The 23,005-nt window shown below is 42.4% G+C and overlaps 2 protein-coding genes across 2 annotated transcripts; one reads left to right on the top strand and one right to left on the bottom strand.

Annotated features, from left to right (window-relative positions):
- Positions 1-343: 343 nt before the first annotated feature.
- LOC109254146 (olfactory receptor 7D4-like) lies at positions 344-1,372 on the bottom strand. The gene has a single exon (XM_019427824.2). The coding sequence runs from the start codon at positions 1,370-1,372 to the stop codon at positions 344-346; it is 1,029 nt and encodes a 342-aa protein (XP_019283369.1).
- An 18,704-nt stretch (positions 1,373-20,076) lies between these two features.
- LOC109254148 (olfactory receptor 7D2) lies at positions 20,077-21,384 on the top strand. Its single transcript, XM_019427827.2, has one exon. It carries the CDS (start codon positions 20,104-20,106, stop codon positions 21,040-21,042), a length of 939 nt encoding a protein of 312 aa, XP_019283372.1. The 5' UTR covers positions 20,077-20,103; the 3' UTR covers positions 21,043-21,384.
- The last annotated feature ends 1,621 nt before the right edge of the window (positions 21,385-23,005 follow it).

The following is a 23,005-nucleotide window of genomic DNA, read 5'->3' on the forward strand; positions in this document are numbered from 1 at the left end:
GCTAGAACATAACTGAGAAGGGCAAACATGAGTCAGTAATGTGAAACACTTGTCACTCCTGTCCCCCATCTTCCCAGTGCACTCCTTGCCTTCTCCCTTGATGCTTACAGGAGTCTGTGTCCTTGAAATAGTGTGCTTTCATGAGAAGTGTAGTTATTGGTTGAACATTCTTTTTCTTGGATGTATGACAAGACTTTTGGTGTGCTACTTCACGTCTGTGTTCAGGAGTGTTTTTCTTCTAGTAAACCATTAATAGTATTTATGTCCTTTCTTCAGATTACATATTCAAGGACACCAGTTATCAGCACTGTTGATCTCTGTTGTCCGTCTTTAACTTTGGTTATCACTGGAAGTAAGCTCCTCTCCTGAAAAGTCTCCTCAGAGCCCCTTTCATGTCCCTGTTCCTCAGGCTGTAGATGAAGGGGTTCAGCGTGGGGGTGACCACTGTGTACATCACTGAGGCTATTGAACCCTTTCTGGACGGATGGGCTGTTCCAGAAGTGAGGTAGACCCCAAGGCCTGCACCATAGAACAAGGAGACCACCAAGAGGTGGGACCCACAGGTGGAAAACGCTTTGTACTTCCCCACAGCAGAAGAAATGCCCATTATGCAGGAGATAATTCTAGAATAAGAGAAAAGGATCCCAGTCAGGGGAATAACACCCAACAGGCCAGTTACAAAATACAGTAGGATGTCATTGACAAGGGTGTCAGAACAGGCAAGCTTGAGGATCTGAGCAAGTTCACAGAAGAAGTGGGGGATTTCTGTCTCTTTGCAGAAGGCCACCCTCAAAACCATCAGACTTTGCAACAAAGAATATGTCAGGCAGATTAACCAAGAAAGCAGAAGCAGGAGACCACAGAGGCTAGGGTTCATGATGACCAGGTAGTGCAGGGGGTGACAGACGGCCACAAACCGATCATAGGCCATCACGGTCAGTAGCAAATTATCTAATCCAGCAAAAATCATGAAAAAACACATTTGGGTAAGGCAGCCTTCATACGTGATGGCATTGCTCCGTGTCTGGATGTTCACTAACATCTTGAGGACAGTGGTGGAGGTGAAACAGATATCAGTGAGGGACAGGTTGGTGAGGAAGAAGTACATGGGGGTGTGGAGGTGGGGGTCAGAGCTGATGGCCAGAACGATGAGTAGGTTCCCTAAAACACAGACCAGGTACATATAGAGAAACAGCCCAAAAAGGAGGGGCTGCAGGTTTATATCTTCTGAAAGCCCCAGAAGGATGAATTTTGAAATAGCTGTTTGGTTCCCTGCTTCCATATGATTTATGGAAATTGCCTGGGAAGAGGCAAGAATAATGTTAAGACAGTGACAAAACAAGATTGCGCCATATGCAATAAACTCGTTCATTCATGAAGTCTTATCTTACCTAAGAGTCGTGATTTCTTTCGTTGAACAAAGTCTCCTCAGTAAATACCCTCCCTTCCCTGCTTCTACCACTGCTACTGGGACCATCTCTTTATTTATTTTTTAGTTATTTTTAAGTAATCTCTACACCCAATGTGGGGCTCGAACTCACGACCCTGAGATCAAGGTGCCCCCAGGATCACATCATTAAAATGAATGTCCCACACCATGCAGGGTGGGGGGGGGGGCGGGTCTCCTCTGCATCATCCCCAACTCGGTTGTTCTACCTCTGTTGTGTAGTTCCTGTGAAAGGACCATCAGCCTCATGGGCATCTCCTTTCTGCCCTGTTAGCTGTGGTGTCTTCAAGTCCAGGGAAACAGAGAGAAGAGGGAAATCATGAGGAATTGCAGAATTTAATGATATTTTTTGCTCTCATGCCATTTACCAGTATCTGTTCGGTATCTTACCAGTATCTGGGAACGGAACATTCTCATCTGAAGTCTGACTCAGAGAAGGATGCTGTGCAAAGACTTTTATAGATAATTCTTCAACAATTATAGTAATGTCTCCATTGCTGTCCCAATCTGTCCCTCTGTCACAATGATAATGATCAAGTTACCATAATATGCTTCAGTCCCAAGGACTAAATCAGACCATACATTCTAATTATACCCTGTATGTTTGTATTGTAGTTCTTTCTATTTCTTTAGGTTAGGACGACTCTGCATCTTCTATTTCATTTTTATTTCATACTCCAAACACTTAGCACAGTACCTGCTGCTCTGTCTCTATTGGTTGGATGAGTGACAGAAGAAATTTGTAGGGTACTACAAATTTGGTAAGGTATAATTTCTCTACCATAAAATCCTTTAACCAAGAACCATCTATCTTGAAGGCTTTTCAACTGAACATAAAGAGAATGAGAGCCCTTTTTTTTGCGCTCTGTTAAAAAAAAAAAAGAAGTAAGCCTGGTTTCTGTTTGCATATTAGGTCTCTGCAACAGGAGGTAATTTCTAAACTCAGGGGCAGCTGTCTTCAATTTTATATACATTTAAGAAAAAGCATGCAAAATTCCTAAACAGAAGAACAATGAATTTACAAAGAATTGGATCAATTGTTTAAAGTACATACAGGGGCACCTGGTGGCTCAGTCGGTTAAGCATCCGGCTCTTGACTTTGGCACAGTTCATGATCTCACATCGGGCTCTGTGCTGACGGTGCATAGCCTGCTTGGGATTCTCTCTCTCCTTTCTCTGCCCCTCTCTCTGCATCCCCCCCCCCAACTCCCTCTCTCTCAAAATAAATAAACTTAAAAAAAAACTTTTAGAACATAAAGTACATGCAATAATTATGTGTTTATCAATAATACCCAACAACATTTAAAGGCAAATTAGGGGCGCCTGGGTGGCTCAGTCGGTTGAGCATCTGACTTCGGCTCAGGTCATGATCTCGTGGTCTGTGAGTTCAAGCCCCACGTCGGGCTCTGTGCTGACAGCTCAGAGCCTGGAGCCTGCTTTGGATTCTGTGTCTCCCTCTCTCTCTGCCCCTCCCCTGCTCATGCTCTGTCTCTCTCTGTCAAAAATAAATAACCATTAAAAAATTTTTTTAAGAAAAGGCAAATTAAAGTCTGAAAGGAGGGAAATTTATAATTTATAATTTATAAATATAATTTATTCACTGCCTGCAGGCCTCTGATGGGAGGCAGACAAGCTGATGACCCCAGCAAAGAATGGGAGATACTTGCTTTGATTCTGAGTATGTTGTCAGTGGTGGTGTGTGTGTGGCACACAGAATGAAAGATCTGATTTAGGGCAGATTTTTCAGATATGAGAGGAGCATAGTCAGCCTAGATGACAAAGGTTGATTTGATTGCTTTGGGACTCCAATGGATCACAGGAAGACAGATAAAAGGAACTATCAACGAGAGCATGGGAGGCCCACCACGCATGGGACATGGGGAGTCAGGAATGGGTGAGGACGGCTGTGCTGTAAGCCTTGTACATGAAAGTTGGTATTTAGGGAGACTCTGTCTTTGATATCAAAATGGCAGCAAGAACTTTCACTGGATGCCTTCACTCGCCAATGGGGCTTTAGTTCAGGTCCTCATAGCTTCTCATTTGGGCTTCACATACATTGGCACCCTGCTAGCCTGTTATGCAGGGGAGTCAGGATGCAGTCATCATTGTCCACATCTTTAAAAGTCATTCAGTGGCTCAGCAGTCCTCCAGGGGAAGGTTCCAAACCCCACTGCCCTCCATGGTTTGGCCCCTGTGTTCTTGCTCTGGCTTCCTCACCCATTCCACCAACCCCCTCCTGTCTTCTGATCCATCCTTTTTGTATTGAGGAGGAAATTACCCAAAGCTTTTAAATTACTCAAAAGGATAGCTGTGCTTCCTTTAACATTACATGAAGTATTGCCTAAGAGGTCAACTTAATTGTCCCATCTTCTGGGGGAATATTCCTTCTTTGGCTTGAGACCTAGACTCTATGACATCAGTGCTAACACTGATTAATAAAAGACACGTGATTTTTGTTCACTAGAGATGCAAATGTTTCCATTCAGCTAAGAAGATCACCCCAAAGTTTATTGTTCATTGCCCTGTGGGATATCTCCATCTGATAGAGAAGATAACCCCAAAAGCTATGGTTTTATTTTCCTGTATTTTTGCTTCCAACTTGGAAAATTAATGTCATTATTCCTTCCCTATCTATATAAATCCCTGTTCCCCAAATGCTCAGCAAACTAGCTTTACTCTCCTGGCTCCCTCATTAATAATTAAGTCTTTGACATATACTCACTATATATTTGTATGAGAGTCACATTTTTATCTATCGGAAAACAATGCTTTGCCATTAGATACTCCACGTTTCTTACAACGCTGGGTACATCCAGAGCAGTTTAGTAGCTCTGGACCTTTGCTTTTACCTCCCACTGGAGTCCCCTTTCTCCCTATTCACCTGGGAAAGTCCTATCCCTCCTTCCACTCTCTGTCCTGAACTCTTCATTGACAGCTCCCAAGCAGTGCTGACCACTCTCTCTTTGCACTTCCTCTGCACCTTGTAGAAACTGGACCACACATGGGGCAAGCTGTCACATTGCATGCCTGGGTTTGTTCCCAAGGCTCTCATCCTCCCAGGGGAGTGACACATTTTAGTTAACTCCTTCTGTTCAGTACCTAGCTCAGTGTTAGGCACAAGGGAGATGCTGTGTAGATGTGGGAAGTTCCCTCTAGAAAACAAAAGGGATTAAAATGTTCAAGTGGGTGAAGAGGGAGTATGGAGGGGGAGACCCAGAAACAAGAGGCAGTGAAAGGAGAGCAGAGCTAGAGATAAGGTAAGAACATACAGTGCAGTGTGGCTTGGAGACACCTGTCTAGAGCCAGGGACGTCTACTCAATTTGGGTGGGCATTTCCTCCCTCTGCATCCCTATGTATGTGCCAAGAAAGCATGCAGGCAAAAAGGTTTGCCTGACCCCCTTCTTACCTCTTCACCACAGCAGTTTCTGAGCCAGTGCTGGGGCATCACAATGGAATTGCTAAAGGTTTGGGCTCTATTATATTAGCTTCTCCCAATGGAAGACAAATACAGACAGAGAAGCAGGGACAAAGAGCTGAGCATGGGGACTCAGGGCCACAATGATACCTGGCGTGGCCTAAGGGCCTTTCCTTCTGGTATGGGAGTGGTGAGTCTGAGGTGAAATCATTTGGGACTGAATTCCCTCACTTCTCATTAAATAAATGGCTGTTTTGATTGTCTGTTTCTGGAGACTCTCCACCCCCTCTCAAGGGTCAGAGAGGTGATCTTTTCTGCTGTGTCTACCCACAGGGAGCAGAGTTGGAGCCACATAGAGGATCCATGCCACCCCACCTAGCATACACGTCCTTCAGCCACAGTCCTCAGTCCCCACTGGGTCTTTCTCTTCCTAAGGGAACATCTCACTCCATCTCTGGTTCTGTACAAATCTAAGGATCAAGAAACATCTTTGGTCAAGTCTTGCTTGTCCAGAGCAAGGTTCTCCAAGGTTCCCAGGGATGCCTACAGACTACTTTCTGGAAGAAAAATCAAAGCAGTGGAGATAAGGGGGAGAGAGGGTGAGAGGGGGGCCAGCTTTCCAAAGGCCACCAGAGTGACAGCGCAATGATCTTGACCACACTCAGACCTAAACGGGCACATGACCCCCATTGTGTCTTGAGAGAGCGAGCCTGAGGTCAGGAGTGTCTGGATGACTGGTGTGTCAGGACCTTCACAGAACCCTGTGACCTATTTTGCAGTCAGCCTAGCAGATGCCCTCTTGTTCACTTGGAATTCAGCATAAAAATATTTTTTGAGCACCTTCAATAGATATTGAGCGCATACATGATGGAGCAGTAAACAAGACAAGGACCCTGTCCTTATGGAATTGCCTTCTAGTTGTAGATGGCGTTATGCATGGAGACAAAGGATAAACAAATTAACCGGTTTTTTTTTTTTTTTTTGAGAGACAGAGAGTAAGCAGGGGAGGGGCAAAGAGAGAGAGGGGGAGAGAGAGAAAATCGAAAGCAGGCTCCATGCTGTCACTGTAGAGCTTGACACGGAGCTTGAACCCATGCACCTTGAGATCATGATCTGAGCCAAAACCAAGAATCAGACAACCGACTGAGCCATCCAGGGGCCCCACAAATTAACAGTTTAATAGATAATGACTCATCTGATTAAAATAAAACAGGGTTATGTGCTGGAGGATGCCTGGGGGCTTCTCAGAGGAAGTGACATTTGGAGCTAAGATTCAAATGATGAGAAGTGCCAACCATGCAAAAGATTCGGGGGAGAAAAGCATATCTGGCACTCGTGGGAGAGGAAAGAACATGTGCAAAGATCCTGAGGCATGAACTCATTTGCCATAATTGAGTCACAGGTCTGCGTTGTGGAAGAATAGTGACCAATGTGGAAAATGGTGTGAGATTGTGTGGTCAAAAATCAAGGCCCGTGTCAGGAGTTAGGGTTTTAACATAAGAGAAATGGGCACTGGAAGGCTTTATAGCCAACACTATGTGATGTGATGCTCTTTTTTGCTTTTTAAGTTTTCTCTGGCTGCTATGTAGAAAATTCAGGATTTCGGGATATCAACTCATTCCATGCTCCAGTGTCCTTAGATAGAAGATTGGGATTGTATTCATCAAAAACTTGCCAATCGAATAAAAATTCATATTCTTTAGTAAAAAACAGTGACCAGGGGTGCCGGGGTGGTTCAGTTGGCTAAGCAACCAATTTTTTTTTTTAATGTTTATTTATTTTTGAGAAAGAGAGAGAGAGGGAGAGAGAGAGAGAGAGAGTGGGGGGGGGGAGGGGCAGAGAGAGAGGGAGACACAGAATCTGAAGCAGGCTCCAGGCTCCGAGCTGTCAGCACAGAGCCCAAAACGGGGCTCGAACTCGTGAACCGTGAGATCATGACCTGAGCCGAAGTCGGACACTTAACTGACTGAGCCACCCAGGTGCCCTGCAACCAACTTTTGATTTCAGCTCAGGTCACGATCTCAAGGGCATGGGATCAAGCCCCAGTCAGACTTCATGCTGGGCATGGAGGTTACTTGGGATTCTTGATCCTTCTGCCCCTCCCCTGTTCGTTCTCTCTCTCTCTCTCTTAAAAAACAAAACAAAACACAGTGATCAAATATTTATTAAATTTCAAACATCCTTTAGTACCACACGCTTCCTAGAGATAGATGGGTGCTATATTCTTCTTTCCCAAAAAGGAACATGAGCAGAGAGAGGTTGAGAGATTTACACACACTCTGCATATAGGGGGTGAAAGATTCAGACTCAAACGTTCATCTCCTCCTTCCCATCCCAGGGCTCTGTCCTGCCCCACCAGAGCTAAATGAGTGATCCGTTCAAACTTACTTCATCCCAGATGGGCAAACAAAGGCAGAACCAATGATTCCTTCTCTCTGGAGTCAGTGAGCTCACCTGCGATTTATGGACATGAGCCAGTCCATAACACAGGGGCCAGTATGGCACTAACATTTCAGATTATAGGATTTTCTACAAGTAGTATAGTGCCTTTTACAGCCCAGTAAGCATGCTGAGATATGGAAATTTTCATGTGGGGCTATCATGGGATCATCCTTTTAAACGTTTTTTCCAGTATGATCTCATTTATATAAAGGCCCAAAATGGACAAATCAAATTTCGGTGATGGAGGTCAGAATAGCAGTGATCTTTCAGGAGTAATGTAAGATACTTCTGAGGTGCTGGTTATGTTCTATAGCTTAATCTGGTTGGTGGTTACACAAGTATGTCCACTTCATAACATTTTATTGAGCTGAATATACATATGATTTGTTTACCTTTTCTGTTATATTTCAATTAAAACACTTACTTTAAAAATTGCCAGGGGCGCCTGGGTGGCTCATCGGTTAAGGGTCCAGCTTCTGCTCAGGTCATGATCTCACACTCCGTGAGTTTGAGCCCCGCGTCGGGCTCTGTGCTGACAGCTCGGAGCCTGGAGCCTGCTTCAGATTCTGTGTCTCCCTCTATCTCTGCCCCTCCCCTGCTCATGCTCTGTCTCTGTCTCAAAAATAAATAAAAACATTTAAAAAAATTTTTTTAATTGCCAGGATGCATCCTTAGTTCAAACCTCTCCTTGTAAGCAACAGAATCATTCTTCCTACACAGATTTTAAGGATAATTTTGATGGCATACCTCGATAATAATAAGATGTGGTTGATAGCAACTATTTTTTAATTTAAATTTTAATTACCATACAGTGCAATATTGGTTTCAGGAGTATGATTCAGTGATCCATCACTTACATCACCCAGTCCTCATCACAAGTGCCCTCCTTAGTACCCATCACCCATCTAGCCCATCCCCCACCTCCCTCCATCACCCATAGTTTGTTCTCTATCGTTAAGAATCTCTTATGGTTTGTTTCCCTCTCTTCTCTTCCTCCCCCACTTCCCATATGTTCATCTGTTTTGTTTCTGAAATTCCACATCTGAGTGAAATCATATGGTATTTGTCTTTCTCTAATGACTTATTCCACTTAGCATAATACATTCTAGCTCCATCCACATCATTGCATATGGCAATATTTCATTATTTTTGATGGCTGAGTAATATTCCATTATATATACCACATCTTTTTAAAATTTTATTTTGTTATTTTTTTTTTTTATTTTTGAGAGAGAGACAGACAAAGCATGATTGGTGGGTGCATAGAGAGAGAGGGAGACACAGAATCTGAAGCAGGTTCCAGGCTCTGAGCTGTCAGCACAGAGCCCAATGCAGGGCTCTAATCCATGAGCCATGAGATCATGACCTGAGCTGAAGTGAGACACTCAACCAACTGAGCTACTCAAGTGCCCCATAAATTTTATTTTGCTTTAATTCAAGTTAGTTAACATACAGTGTAGTATTGGTTTCAGGAGTAGAACCTAGTGATTCATCACTTACATGTGTCACCCAGGACTCATCCCAACAAATGCCCTCTTTAATGCCCATCACCCATTCAGCCCATCCCCACCCCACCTTCCCTCCAGCAACCTTCTGTATGTTCTCTGTATTTAAGAACCTCTTGGGGCACTTGGGTGGCTCAGTTGGTTAAGCGTCCAACTTTGGCTCAGGTCACGATCTCGCAGTCTGTGAGTTCGAGCCCCGCATCGGGCTCTGTGCTGACTGCTCTGAGCCTGGAGCCTGTTTCAGATTCTGTGTCTCCCTCTCTCTCTGACCCTCCCCCGTTCATGCTCTGTCTCTCTCTGTCTCAAAAATAAATAAACATTAAAAAAAATTAAAAAAAAAGAATCTCTTATGGTTTGCCTTCCTCTCTGTTTTTATCTTATTTTTCCTTCCCTTTGCTTATTTTCATGTATTTTGTTTCTTAAATTCCACATATGAGTGAAATCATATGGTATTTTTCTTTCTCTGACTGACTCATTTCAGGTAGTATAATACACTCTGGCTCCACCCATGTGGTTGCAAATGGCAAGATTTCATTCTTTTCATGGATAAATAATATTCCATTGTATATGTATACCACATCTTCTTTATTGATTCATTAGTCAATGGACATTTGGGTTCTTTCCATGATACGGCTATTGTTGATAATGCTGCTATAAACATTCAGGTGCATGTACACCTTCGAATCTGTATTTTTTGTATCCTTTGGGTAAATACCTAGTAGTGCAATTGATGGATTGAAGGGTAGTTCTATTTTTAGTTTCTTGAGGAACCTCCATACTGTTCTCCAGAGTGGCTGCACCAGTGGATAGCAACTGATTTTGTAACAGGACAACACATGTAGACAATTAATAATAAAAATGAACAGGGGCACCTGGGTGGCTCAGTCAGTTAAGTGTCTGGCTCGTTTTCGGCTCAGGTCACGATCTCACTGTTCATGAGATCAAGCCTCCCTGTGGTAAGAGTGCAGAGCCTGCTTGGGATTCTCTCTCCCTCTCTCTCTCTATCCTTCCCCTGCTCGTTCATGCTCTCACTCTTTCTCTCTCTCTTTCTCTCAAAATAAATAAACATTTTTAAAAAGTAGTAAAAATGAACATGCGTCAATTTTAGAAGCCAGACAACTGCTCTCCACTAACATACCACACAGATATTCACACTTGTACAGTATGGAGCAAAAACACTGATTTCCATTGGATTGTCGTAATAAGAAACTGATAAAATGATCTCTCTCCCTCAGGTAATGCCATATGTCAGTTAAAGTGTTTGAAGTAGATGAATGGAGTTTACAAAGACACGTAAAACACAGGGTTGTGGTAAATGAATAAGATTACGGGGAAATATGTGTAATATACTATTTAGGTGAACATTAGGTGCTTTTTAGGTAAGATTTTGTGAAACCTGTTTATGGATACATAAATAAATGCTGACATTATGGAGACATTGACAGGAAAATACACCCACCAAACTCTTGGCATGGTAGCTATTGGGAGTAAGATCCACAGAGGAATAGTATCATGCAAGAATACCAAGAAAACTCAAATTTTACTGGTAATAATTTAAATTTGTTTTATGTTTATTTTTGGCAGAGAGAGAGAGAGCATGACCAGGGGAGGGGCAGAGAGAGAGGGAGACACAGAATCCGAGGCAAGCTCCAGGCTCCGAGCTGTCAGCACGGAGCCCGACGCGGGGCTCGAACCCACGAACCGTGAGATCATGACCTGAGTTGAAGTTGGACGCTCAACCGACTGAGCCACCCAGGAGCCCTTTACTGGTAATAATTTAAATCTCTGTGAGTCCTGAAGCTAATAATCCTGAGTGTTAATACTTTTAATATAGGTAGTAGATATTAATGAGAGTCATAATAGGTAATATTAATGAAAAATTTCTAAGTGCCAAGCACTATCTCAGGCAGTTTCTCAACTCTGGATGTTAGGACCTTCAAACACCTCATATGTAGAAATTCTGATTAAATTGGTTCTAGGCTGAAGCTGGTGGCAGTAAATGTATTTTTAAATTTTTTTTCTAATGTTTATTTTTGAGAGAGAGACAGACAGAGTGTGAGCCACGAAGGGGCACAGAGAGAGGGAGACACAGAATCTGAAGCAGGCTCCAGGCTCTGGGCTGTCAGCACAGAGCCCGACGTGGGGCTCGAACCCACAAACTGTGAGGTCATGACCTGAGCCGAAGTCTGGCGCTCAACCGACTGAGCCAGCCAGGCACCCTGCCAGTGGCAGTATATTTACAATATCCACAGGTAGGGTGCCTCGATGGCTCAGTCGGTTGAACATCTGACTCTTGATTTTGGCTCAGGTTGTGATCTCTCAGTCGTGAGACTGGAGCCCCCAGTCAGGCTCTGCACTGAGCATGGAGCCTGAGATCAAGAGTTGCTTGCTCTACTGGGACCAGGTACCAGTCAGGCACCCCTACAATGACTTTTTAGACACAACACCAAAGATACAATTCATCAAAGAAATAATTGATAAGTTGAATTTTATTGAGATTAAAAACTTCTGCCCTGAGAAAGAGAATCCTGAGAGAATCAGAAAATAAGCCACAGACTGGGGAGGGGGAAATTGCAAAAAACACGACTGACAAAGGACTGCCATCCCAAATATGCAAGGAACTCTTAAAACTCAACAATAAGAGAACAATCTGGTTTAAAATTTGGCCAAAGGCCTGAACAGAAATCTCACCAAAGAAGATATGAGCATATGGAAAGATGCTCCACATGATGTGTTATCAAGAAAATGCAAATTAAAATGACAGTGACATATCACTGAAAATCCAGAACACTGACCACACCAAATGCTGACAAGGATATGGAACAAGGGACCTCTCATTCATTGCTGGTGGGGATGCAAAATGGTAAGCCACTCTGGAAGAGAGTTTGGTGGTTTCTTACAAAACTAAACGTATTCTTACATGATCCAGCAGTTACCCTCCTTGGAATTTACCCAAAGGACTGGAAAACTTATATGCACACACAAGCCTGCACATGGATGTTTGTGGTTTCTTTATTCATAATTGCCAAAAGTTGGAGGCAACCAAGATGTCCTTCAATGGGTGAATGGATAAATAACGTGTGGTGCGTCCAGACAGTGGATTATCATTCAGCACTAAAAAGAAATCAACTATCAAGCCATGAAAAGATGTGGAGGAACTTGGGGGGTGGGGGAGAGAGGAAAGTGGGTGATGGGCATTGAGGAGGGCACCTGTTGGGATGAGCACTGGGTGTTGTATGGAAAACAATTTGACAATTAAATTATATTTAATATAAAAAAATAAATAAACTACAATAAAAGAAAAGTGTTTCAGCTTTCACCTGCAGATCATGAAAAATATGGTGGGAATCTTTAGCACCATCATAAACTGCATATTGTTACCAGACTAAAAAGTACAAAAAGATGTCCATATTGGGAAAAAGATATAATAAAGGTGCTTGGGTTAGAAAAAGCACATACTCCTCAAGTTCGTAACACTATCCCTTCAGGGAATGCAAAACTGAAAGTGGTTAAACATTTGATAAGAATCAAGCCCCTGAGGTTGCCACAAGGACCTCCAGCAGAGAAGAACATGTATGGCATGTGCCTCAAGAGCACTGGGGAATTAGTAATGGGGTGGCATCTAAACCCTATAGATCAGGAAGCAGTTAAGTCCTATTGCCAGAGAAATTTCATTTTTAAAAACGTAAATCATTTTTATTTAAATATAGTGTGAGGGGTGCCCGGGTGGCTCAGTCAGTTAAGTGTGCAACTTCAGCTCAGGTCATGATCTCACATTTCATGGGTTCAGTCTCTCTCTGCCTCTCTCTCTGCCCCTCCCCTGCTCTCTCTCCCTCTCACTCTCTCTCTCAAAAATAAACATGAAAAAATTTTTAAGTGGTTAACATGGCAGATTTTATGTGTATTTTACCACAAGTTAAAAAAATCCGTTGTTTATACACAAACCTTTATTTCCTTGTTGATATTACATTTCAACTTTCATAACTGAGTGTATCGTCCTGTGTGTATGTTGCAGACCATCTCATTACTACAACAGATTCGTTCAGTTTGAGTGATTTTCTTAATGCACCAATGTAACATGATAATGTCTTCATAAGAATTAAAGCACAAGTTACAGGGATACCATGTAGATTGTAATTGGGAATTAAATCGAAATATTTCCTTTCCCTTACAGTACAATTCTTTTTTTCTAGTTTAGAAAGTAAGTGTGAACGTGTTTTGAATTCCAAATGAAGTATGGTGCAGAGCTGAGTGGAGACGCAGGAAGGTATACAATGAGCACAATGTAAAGAAACAGAGCCTGAAGAAGGTGTGTCCGCACGGATGGCAGTTACAATTTGCTGCGATGGAGCAAAATGAAAAAAGATGTGTTTTGTAAAAACTTTTCAGAAACAATACGGTGGACAAAGTTAAGAGACGTTCTTAGGAAATAATTAATGAATCCGACGAGTTTCCTGTCAAAGGTCAAAACGTTGATTAATTTTGTCACCTGAAATCAGGTGACCAATGTCTAGCAGAAGTTCTTATTTTAACTTGTTTTGTTGGTATTGTGGTAAAATATAATATATACATATATTATGTATGTGACATAAAAGATACCATTTTAACCACTTTTAGTGCAGCTCAGTGACGTTAAGTACATTGACATTGTTGTGTAACCATCCCCCCCATCCACCTCCAGAACTTTCTCATCTTCTCCAACCAAAACTCGGTCTCCATTAAACACTAACTCCCCCAACCCCTGTCCCAACCGTGGCTCCCACCATCTGCTTTCTGTCTCTCTGAATATGACTACCCTAGGGACTTAGTGTAAGCTTACTTCGTGTAAGCTGACAATATCTGTCCTTTCTTGAGTGGTCTGTTTCACTCAGCACAATGTCTTCAAGGTTCATCCATGTTGTAGTATGTGTCAGGATTTCCTTCCTGTTTTAGGCTGAGTAATATTCCTTGTATGTATACACATTCATCGGTCTATGGACCCTTGGGTGGCTTTCACCTCTTGGCTATGCAAATAGTGCTGCCATGAACATGGGTGTACAACCAACAGAAGTTTTAAAGCCATTCCCCGCCCCTCCCCCCCATCTGAGCTTGTAGCTTTGGTCAGCTATATATACAGCTCAGAATCTTACACACAAAATAAGGAGAAAGACTTTTAGACAAATAAAACAGAAAAAACATATTTTTTCAGTTATCAAAGTTTTGCTAGGAAATTATCAGGAAAAGAAAAAAAGGATATTTTTACCGTGAAAGGTTCAACTAAGGCACTAAACAATTGCCCACAGACTAAAGACCTTTCTTAGAGTATCAGAGAAAATTTCTTCAAAATCTGAAAAACTGCAAATATCTTTCTTTAACTGAGACTTGTAGTAGAAGAGACCCTGTCCAATTAATATTTTGATACACTTTGTCTCAAAGAATTTCTAAATTTATTAAGGAATGTGTTCAATTCATAGCTTTAAAAATATGAATTCCTGGGGCGCCTGGGTGGCTCAGTTGGTTGAGCGTCCGACTTCAGCTCAGGTCACTATCTCATGGTCCGTGAGTTCGAGCCCCGCGTTGGGCTCTGGGCTGATGGCTCAGAGCCTGGAGCCTGCTTCGGACTCTGTGTACCTCCCCCCCCCCCCCCCCCCCACTTATCCTGTTTCTCTCTCTCTCTCTCTCTCTCTCTCTCTCTCTCTCTCAAAAATAAATAGACATTGGGGCGCCTGGGTGGCTCAGTCGGTTGGGCGTCCGACTTCAGCTCAGGTCACGATCTCACGGTCCATGAGTTCGAGCCCCCCGTCGGGCTCTGGGCTGATGGCTCAGAGCCTGGAGCCTGCCTCAGATTCTGTGTCTCCCTCTCTCTCTGACCCTCCCCCGTTCATGCTCTGTCTCTCTCTGTCTCAAAAATAAATAAATGTTAAAAAAATATATATGAATTCCTGGCATAGGTTTTTTTGAATCTTGCCATAGTGAAGTTACTGCTCTCTAAGACTATTTACTAAAAGGGATGAAGATATTTCCTATATGGTATTTGAAGTCTTGTACTTATGGTTCCAACAGCTGTTGGATTATACCACTGAGATTACACGTTTGTTAAATTATATATATATATATATATATATATATATATATATATGTGTGTGTGTGTGTGTGTGTGTGTGTGTGTGTGTGTATGTGTGTGTGTGTGTGTGTGTGTGTGTGTGTGTGTGTGTATGGTAGCAAGCTATGATTTTAATACTTGGGGACAGGCAATTGCTTTTGCTTACTAAAGTTGTGTTACTAACACATCGGACTTTGATTTCACCACTCCAGTTTTAATTTACCCAACTAATTAAAAGTGATACATTTCACTTGCAATTACAATTCCTGATGGAGCATTCTGCACTCAAGAGGTCAGTTTTCTCACTGCCCTAGCCCCAGTACAAGCAGACTCATCTCCACCACCCCACCAAATCACTTTCTATTGTATTTCCATGTCAATAAGTCCAAAGGACATTGTGCAGCCTTTATTACTTGACCTAGTATCATCATTTTACACGGTTCACCCTCCATCTCTTGAAACAGGACTTTGTTTATCTACACAGCATGTTCAACACCGTGTAGCCTACACAGTCACAACGTGGTCACAAGGGATTCACTGAGACAGATGCATGTCTCTTTCCTTCTGTGTTACTTTGAGACCCTAAGTGCTGTGGCTATGGGGGAATGGGTCTTTGCAGCAGGGACACATTCCTGAGGGGGAACGCTTTGCCTCAAAGCCAAAGCCATAGTGATGAAACATCCTCCAAGAAAGAGGAGGCCCATGGAGGCAGAGAGATCCATCTGGCTCCAAAAGTGCCTTCCTGGAAACAGAATTAGCACACATGGTTCCGTTGTGCCATTTTCTCCCTACCCCAAGGGAGCGGAATGAGTGGAAGAACAGAACATCAGAGGAACAATTTATTTAATGAGGAGTGATGAGAAATCATCCCCCAGGGACTTGAGAAACCATAAATACTTCCCTAGCACCCTCACCCACTGTGCAGTGACGCCTGACCAGGAGGAGACCACACCTTGCCTCTCTCACAGACATGATTTGGTGACAGGTTCCATCTCCCCGTCATTCTCTGGTAGAGTCTATCTTCAGCATCCAACAGAGGAGAAAGACGTTGCACAAGTATTGCTTTATGCAATGCCAGCCAATTGAGTCACACTGTCCTAGTGAGTACTAGGTATGAAAGGAGGATAAAAATGGGACAGGGGAAGGAGGTAACAGGGTTGATGATGACTCATGGCCCTTTTTATTTTTACCTTCTGGAATTTATCTCTGATTATTTATGTCTTTTTAGATTCCATTGCTGCTATTTCTATCACCTCCAGCTCTAAGGTGCCCTCATTCTGGAAACTAGTGACTTTCTCAGTGTCACTGGCGTTGACACTCCCTCAAATGGACTCTTAACAGTTTCTAATGCACCTGCTTGCACCTTCCTTGTTCTCCTCTAGTGCAGTAGTTCTCAAAGTGGGGTTCCTGGAGCAGCAGTGGTATCTTCTGGGAGCTTGTTAGAAATGCATATTCCCAGGCCCTGCCCAAGACCTGCTGACAGAAACTCTGGGGGGAGACCCAGAAATCTGCTTTAGTAAGCCCTCCAGGTGATTCTAATGCATGCAGTAATTGGAGAATCTCCACTCCAGCAAGCTATCTCCTTTTCCACCCCACCGCCATCATGGGGTTTCTCCCAGGTTGTATACGCTCTGTGATTCATGGAGTAGGTACTGAATGCCCACTCTGGGCCAGGTGTTATCTGTGTCGTCATTGTGACTGTGAATAGATCTGTCTCTTATTTTTCTTAATGATGGTTTACAGGTACATAAGAAGCTAATGACACTGATTAATTCTAACTGTGTTTAAGTTGACTTTCTTTGGTGTTCTAAGCAGACAATCACATCGGCAGCTGATAGTAACCACATTTGCTTTTGATTTCCTAATATTATATTTTATTCACTCTTCTGTCTTATGGCATTTCTTTTGAATTATTGAATTATTGAATAATTATTGAATTATTGAATTATTTCTTTTGAACATTTAAACAATGTTAAATCATTATAACAGGAGGCATAATTTCATTTTCCCCTTTTTTTTGTTTCCTTATTTGGGGTTTAATAATGGATCTTGGATTAACACTTGCTTTAACAGCTATTCTTGGGGTTCCTGGGTGGCTCTTGATTTCAGCTCAGATCATGATCTCATGGTTTGTGAGATCGAGCCCTGTTGCTGTACTGACAGCAAGGAGCCTGCTTGGAAATCTCTTGGGATTCTCTCTCTCTCTCCCTCTCAAAATAAATTTAAAAAAAAATTAACATAGCTATTCTTTTTCACCTTTCGGCAGTATTCTTCTATGCCATGTGACTAAAATTTTACTTTGTTCCCTTCCCATCAGTAACGGTTAGATTTTACTAAATGTATTTTGATTTGTTTTGAAGCTATAATTATTTTCTGAGTTATCTAATTCATGCTTCATCTTACTCCTTTTTCAGTTTGTTGCTTCTATAGTCAGTGTGAGATTAGCCTATAGATTTCTTGTTTGTATTACATATGACCATTTTTTGTTTCAACTTTTATCCTACCTCCATACTCTTTGAGTACAAAGCACTGGGGATATGAGGAAAAGCAAATTTTATAACATGTGATCTGAACTTGTGTGATTTAAAATTCGGTGGTGAGAGGGACAGATATTAATCAAATAGTTCCATAAGTAAATGCAAATATATATAGCTATGATCTGTGCAGTGAAGAAAAATGCAGGAAGCTATAAAGGCGTGGATTAGGGGACTATGCCTGGTGGTCAGGGAGGGTTCAGGGAAGGCTCCTCTGAGGAAGTGACGATTCATCCGAGAAATAAGGATAGGAATGATCACGGGAAGACAAAGGCCCCAGCAGAGAGGGCAGTACTTACACAGGCTTACATGTACTTACATGGCTGGGGGAAGAATCGCAGCATTTTTAGAATTCCCAAGAAGGCAAAAGTGTTGGTTCTTCAGGAGTGAAAGGCCAGTGTGGTGCTTAATAAAACTGGGAATTCGGAAGGAACCAGCATATGCAGGCATGCCTGGAAAAGAAAGAAAATCTCAGACCAGCCTCCCTTGTGGGCACAGAGGCAGACATCCTCAGATGAAAGCACCTTCCAGAGAAGATTTGTGTTTGCTTCCGCCTAAGACCCAGAATACAATTCACTCAGGACCACTTCAGACTGATCCCTCTGACTGAGGTTTCTAGGGGAGGGTGAAGTGTAGTGTTAGAAGTCTGACTCTTTCCTGACAGCACCTTATGGATGGATTCTCTTCCTTTTTTTTTTCCCCACTCGGCATTGTGTGAAAATGCTACTTTTTAACTTTTAATTGTGACCTCCTTTCAGATTTACAGAAAAGTCGACAGAACAATATAAATAGCTCCTATGTATATCCTTTACCAGATCCCCCCAAAGTTAAATTTTGCTATCTTTACTTTTTACTTCATCCACTTTTCTCTCTGCCTTTGTCTTCGTGTGTGCGTGTGTCTTCAGAGCCATTTGTGAGTAAGGTGCACTACAAGTGTGGTACCTCTTTACCACTAGCTCTTTGGTTATTTCCTAAAATCAAAGATATTTTCTTCACATAGCCACGGCACAATGATCAAAATCAAGATAGTTGCATTAATCTAATGCTACTCTCAAATTTACAGAATGTTGACAGTTACAACTTTTGATGGTTATCCTAAGAATGTCATCTGTAGCAAAAGAAAATCCAAGATCATGCATTTCATTCGGTTGTCATGTCGCTCCCTTTCTTTTTAAGTTTATTTATTTATTTTGAGAGAGGAGAGGGACAGAGAGAGAGGGAGAGAGAGAGAATCCCAAGCAGGCCCCACACTGGAGCCCAACTTGGGGTTTGAACTCACAAACCATGAGATCATGACCTGAGCAGAAATCAAGAGTCAGATGCTTAACCTACTGAGCCACCCAGGCACCCAGGTTGACATGTCTCTTAAACTTCCTTTAATCAGGAACTGTTCCTAGACTCTCTTTGTATTTGATGACACTGGCATTTTTGAAGGGCACGGGTCAGAAACTGTGTAGAATGTCTCTCAATTTGGGTTTGTCTGATGCTTCCTAGTCTTTAGATTGAAGTCCTACATCTTTGGGAGGAATCCCACAGAAGTAACGTTGGGTCCTTTCCGGTACCTCCTACCAGGAGGTATGTGATGTTGCTGTGTCCTATTTTGAAGCTCCATGACCATATGACAGGACTATTATAAAATGGATGCTTATGGGGCGCCTGGCTGGCTCAGCTGGCAGAGCACATGAGTCTTGATCTCAGGGTTGCAAATTCGAGCCTCACGTTAGGTATAGAGATTACTTAAAAAGTAATAAAATATTTAAAAAGAAATCATTTTAAAAAATAAAATAGATTGGATGTTTGAGGAGCCTGGGTGGCTCAGTCGGTTGAGTGTCTGACTTCAGCTCAGGTCATGATCTCACCGTTCCTGAGTTCGAGCCCCACGTCGGGCTCTGTGCTGACAGCTCAGAGCCTGGAGCCTGCTTTGGATTCTGTGTCTCCCTCTCTCTCTGCCACTCCTCCACTCACGTTCTATCTCTCTCTGTCTCTCAAAAATAGATAAACATTTAAAAAATTTTAAAAAAAAGAATGGATGCTCAAGATAGGTGATTGGGAATTCTAGACCCTATTCTGTAGGATTCCATTTTGGTTGTGTTATAAAATGGATTTTTTTTTAATATAGTTGACACACATAATATGGATTTTTAAAGGCTTTTTTTAAAGGTTTTTATTTAAATTCCAGTTAGTTAACATACAGTGTAATATTAGTTTCAGTTAAAGAATTTACTAATTTAACACTTACATACAATACCTGGTGCTCATCACAAGTGGGTGCCTTAATCCCCATCATCTAGTTCACCCATTCCCGCCCCTCACCTCCCTTCTGGCAACCCTCAGTTTGTTCTCTATAGTTAAGAGTCTGTTTCTTGGTTTGTCTCTCTCTCTCTTTTTTTTCCCTTTGCTCATTTGTTTTGTTTCTTAAATTCCACATATGAGTGAAATCATATGGTATTTGTCTTTCTCTGACTGACTTATGTCGCTTAAGAACGGTGGTTGCCATAAGAAACTCCATGTTTTTGGGTTTCACTTATAAGTGAATGGAGACCCATTTAGACAGAATGACTGACTTCATAAATGACTTGAGCGAAAGCCATGGTCAACATTTTCGTTACATGGAGGGTGCTGGTTTCCTACTAATCGACGTTGCTCTTGTGTCTTCCTTCATAGATATATCAGGTACATGGAAGCAGGAAACCAAACAGGAATTTTAGAGTTCATCCTCCTTGGGTTCTCTGAGGATCCAGAACTGCAGCCCTTCATATCTGGGCTGTTCCTGTCCATGTTCCTGATCACTGTGCTCGGGAACCTGCTCATCATCCTGGCCATCTGCTCTGACCCCCACCTCCACACACCCATGTACTTCTTCCTCTCCAACTTGTCCTTGGTCGACATCAGTTTCAGCTCCACCATCGTGCCCAGGATGCTGGTGAGCATCCACACAGAGAACAAAGCCATCTCTTATATGGACTGCCTCACTCAGGTCTATTTTTCCATGTTTTTTCCTATCCTGGACACTCTCCTCCTGACTGTGATGGCCTATGACCGGTTTGTGGCCATCTGCCACCCCCTGCACTACATGGTCATCATGAACCCACCCCTCTGTGGCCTGCTGGTTTTTGTTACCTGGTTTATTGGTGTCATGACCTCCCTTCTTCATATCTTTCTGATGATGCATCTGAGATTCTGTGGAGATCTCAAAATTCCACATTTCTTCTGTGAACTGACACAGATTCTCAAGTTGGCCTGCTCTGACACCTTCCTGAACCGCACATTGATATACTTTATGACTGGTGTGCTAGGCGTTTTCCCCCTTGTCGGGATCCTTTTCTCCTACTCACGAATTGCTTCATCCATAAGGAAGATGTCTTCAGCTGGGGGAAGGCAAAAAGCATTTTCCACCTGTGGGTCTCACCTCTCAGTGGTTTCTTTATTTTATGGGACAGGTGTTGGAGTTTACTTCACTTCTGCAGTGACTCACTCCCCCAAGAAAGTCTCAGTGGCCTCGGTGATGTACACTGTGGTCACTCCTATGCTGAACCCCTTCATCTACAGCCTGAGGAACAAGGATGTGAAGGGGGCACTGGGAAGGCTTCTCAGTAGAGTGGCTTCTTGTCTGTGACGGATCTGCTGGCCCCAAGACTATGAAATTTTATGGATCCTAAGAGCAAAAACTTTGATTCTGGAGTTTACTCTTGAATCTTACACACCTTTCACCCAATCCTGAAGGATCAATGACTTCTCTCTCCTAGTTTTTACAAATTTTTAAACAACCAATTTCCTCATAATTTATGTGATGATATTTCTGCCCCATCTGTTGTCCCAAAGTTATGTCCTCCACTTTCTTTCTTACTTCCTCACTGGTGAGTTCTAACCTGGATTTGGAGCGTTAACTTCAGCCTTGTTGTCTGAAATGTTGATGGAGAGTGCAGTTGTTCATATTAACTTATTTCTATGTGTTTTATTGTGGGTTTGTGTTGTTCATGTGCATGTATTACCAACAGTGTTTTGGAGTTTTTTTAAACTGGATAAAATATGATTTTAAAACATAATAAAATAAAGTCAATGTTTTAGTGCTTATTATATGGTAAACCTATGTTAGCTGCTCTCTATTTTCTTAAGTATCTTCCTCAATGGAAATGATTACTGTCTCCATTAAAAAAAAATTTTTTTTAGTGTTTATTTTTGAGAGAGACGAAGACAGAATGCGAGTAGGTCAGGGGCAGAGAGAGAGGGAGACACAGAATCTGAAGCAGGCTCCAGGCTCTGAGCTGTCAGCACTGAACCCAGCCTGGGGCTCAAACTCATGAACGGCGAGATCAGGACCTGAGCTGAAGTCGGATGCTCAACCGACTGAGCCACCCAGGCACCCCACTGTCTCCATTTTAGAGGTAAGGAAATTTGAGACTCTAAAGAGCCCAAAGCAACAGAGGGACCAAGTGGCAAAACCAGGATTCAAATCCAGAACTCGGACCCTGAACCCATATTCTTACCTAACAGGCTGCACAGCTTTTCACATGGATTTCAATGTGTACATCTGAATGATGGATTTTATTGCTTGGTGGACAATATTTCTGGTTATTCTCTCCTTTTGGATATCTAAGAGAATAGCATTTTCTTTCTCCCTTGAAATTAAAGCTGGTAATATGTTTTCATGTGTCTAATAAAATGTGAGTGGAAGTGTGATGTGTCCCTTCTCTGTTAAAACAAAATAAGAGCTGGCACATTATTCTTTGTACTCCCTCTTCCCTTGATATGGCTGTTGTGGAGTGAAGTGATCATCCAAAGAGTCTAGAAAGCTGGCCAATAGGCAGAGGACTCCCCTGGATTGTTGCCCAAGTTGGTAGACACTTTTCATGAACAGGAAATAAGCTTTTGTTTGATTAAATCAGTAACATTTTAGTTCTATTACATACACTGTTGCTGTGTCAACATCAGCATAGCCTAACCTACTCTGCCTGTTATGTATCCCAAGGCTGGAAATCCAAATTTGAGAGTTTACCTACTCTGATGATTTTTACTGTTATGCTAAGAGTAAGTCTGAGATCTCCTTTTTCATTCCTTTGCAATCTTTCCACTTTCTTTTGAGAGCTTTAATGCAATTTTACATTAATACTTATACACACACACACACGTATATACACATACAGAAACATACGTTAATCTATACATGGCCTGCATCCTTGAAAGAGGAGAATTCATTTATTATTGTGCCAGAAATGCTCTTTCAATGGGAGATAAGTTCCTCTGAAGTAGAAATCCTGTATATCTTAAAATAAGACTAGAACTGTCCACTGGTAGGACTGTGGAGGTATCACATTGTCTAACTGGACCACTTAAGAATATTGAGTCTAGTTCCCAAAATGGTAATTTGAGGGGCACCTAAATGGCTCAGTTGGTTGAACGACTGACTTCGACTCAGGTCATGATCTTGCAGTCGTTGAGTTCAAGCCCCACATTGGGCTCTTGGCTGTCAGCGCAGAACCCTCTTTGGATCCTCTGCCCCCTCACCCCGCCTCCCACACTTGCGTGCACTCTCTCTTTCTCTCTCTCTCCGATGAATACACATTTAAAAATGGTAATTA

This window comes from Panthera pardus, unplaced genomic scaffold, assembly GCF_024362965.1.
Source record: "Panthera pardus isolate Hobbes unplaced genomic scaffold, ASM2436296v1 HiC_scaffold_8, whole genome shotgun sequence".
NCBI lineage: Eukaryota > Metazoa > Chordata > Mammalia > Carnivora > Felidae > Panthera > Panthera pardus.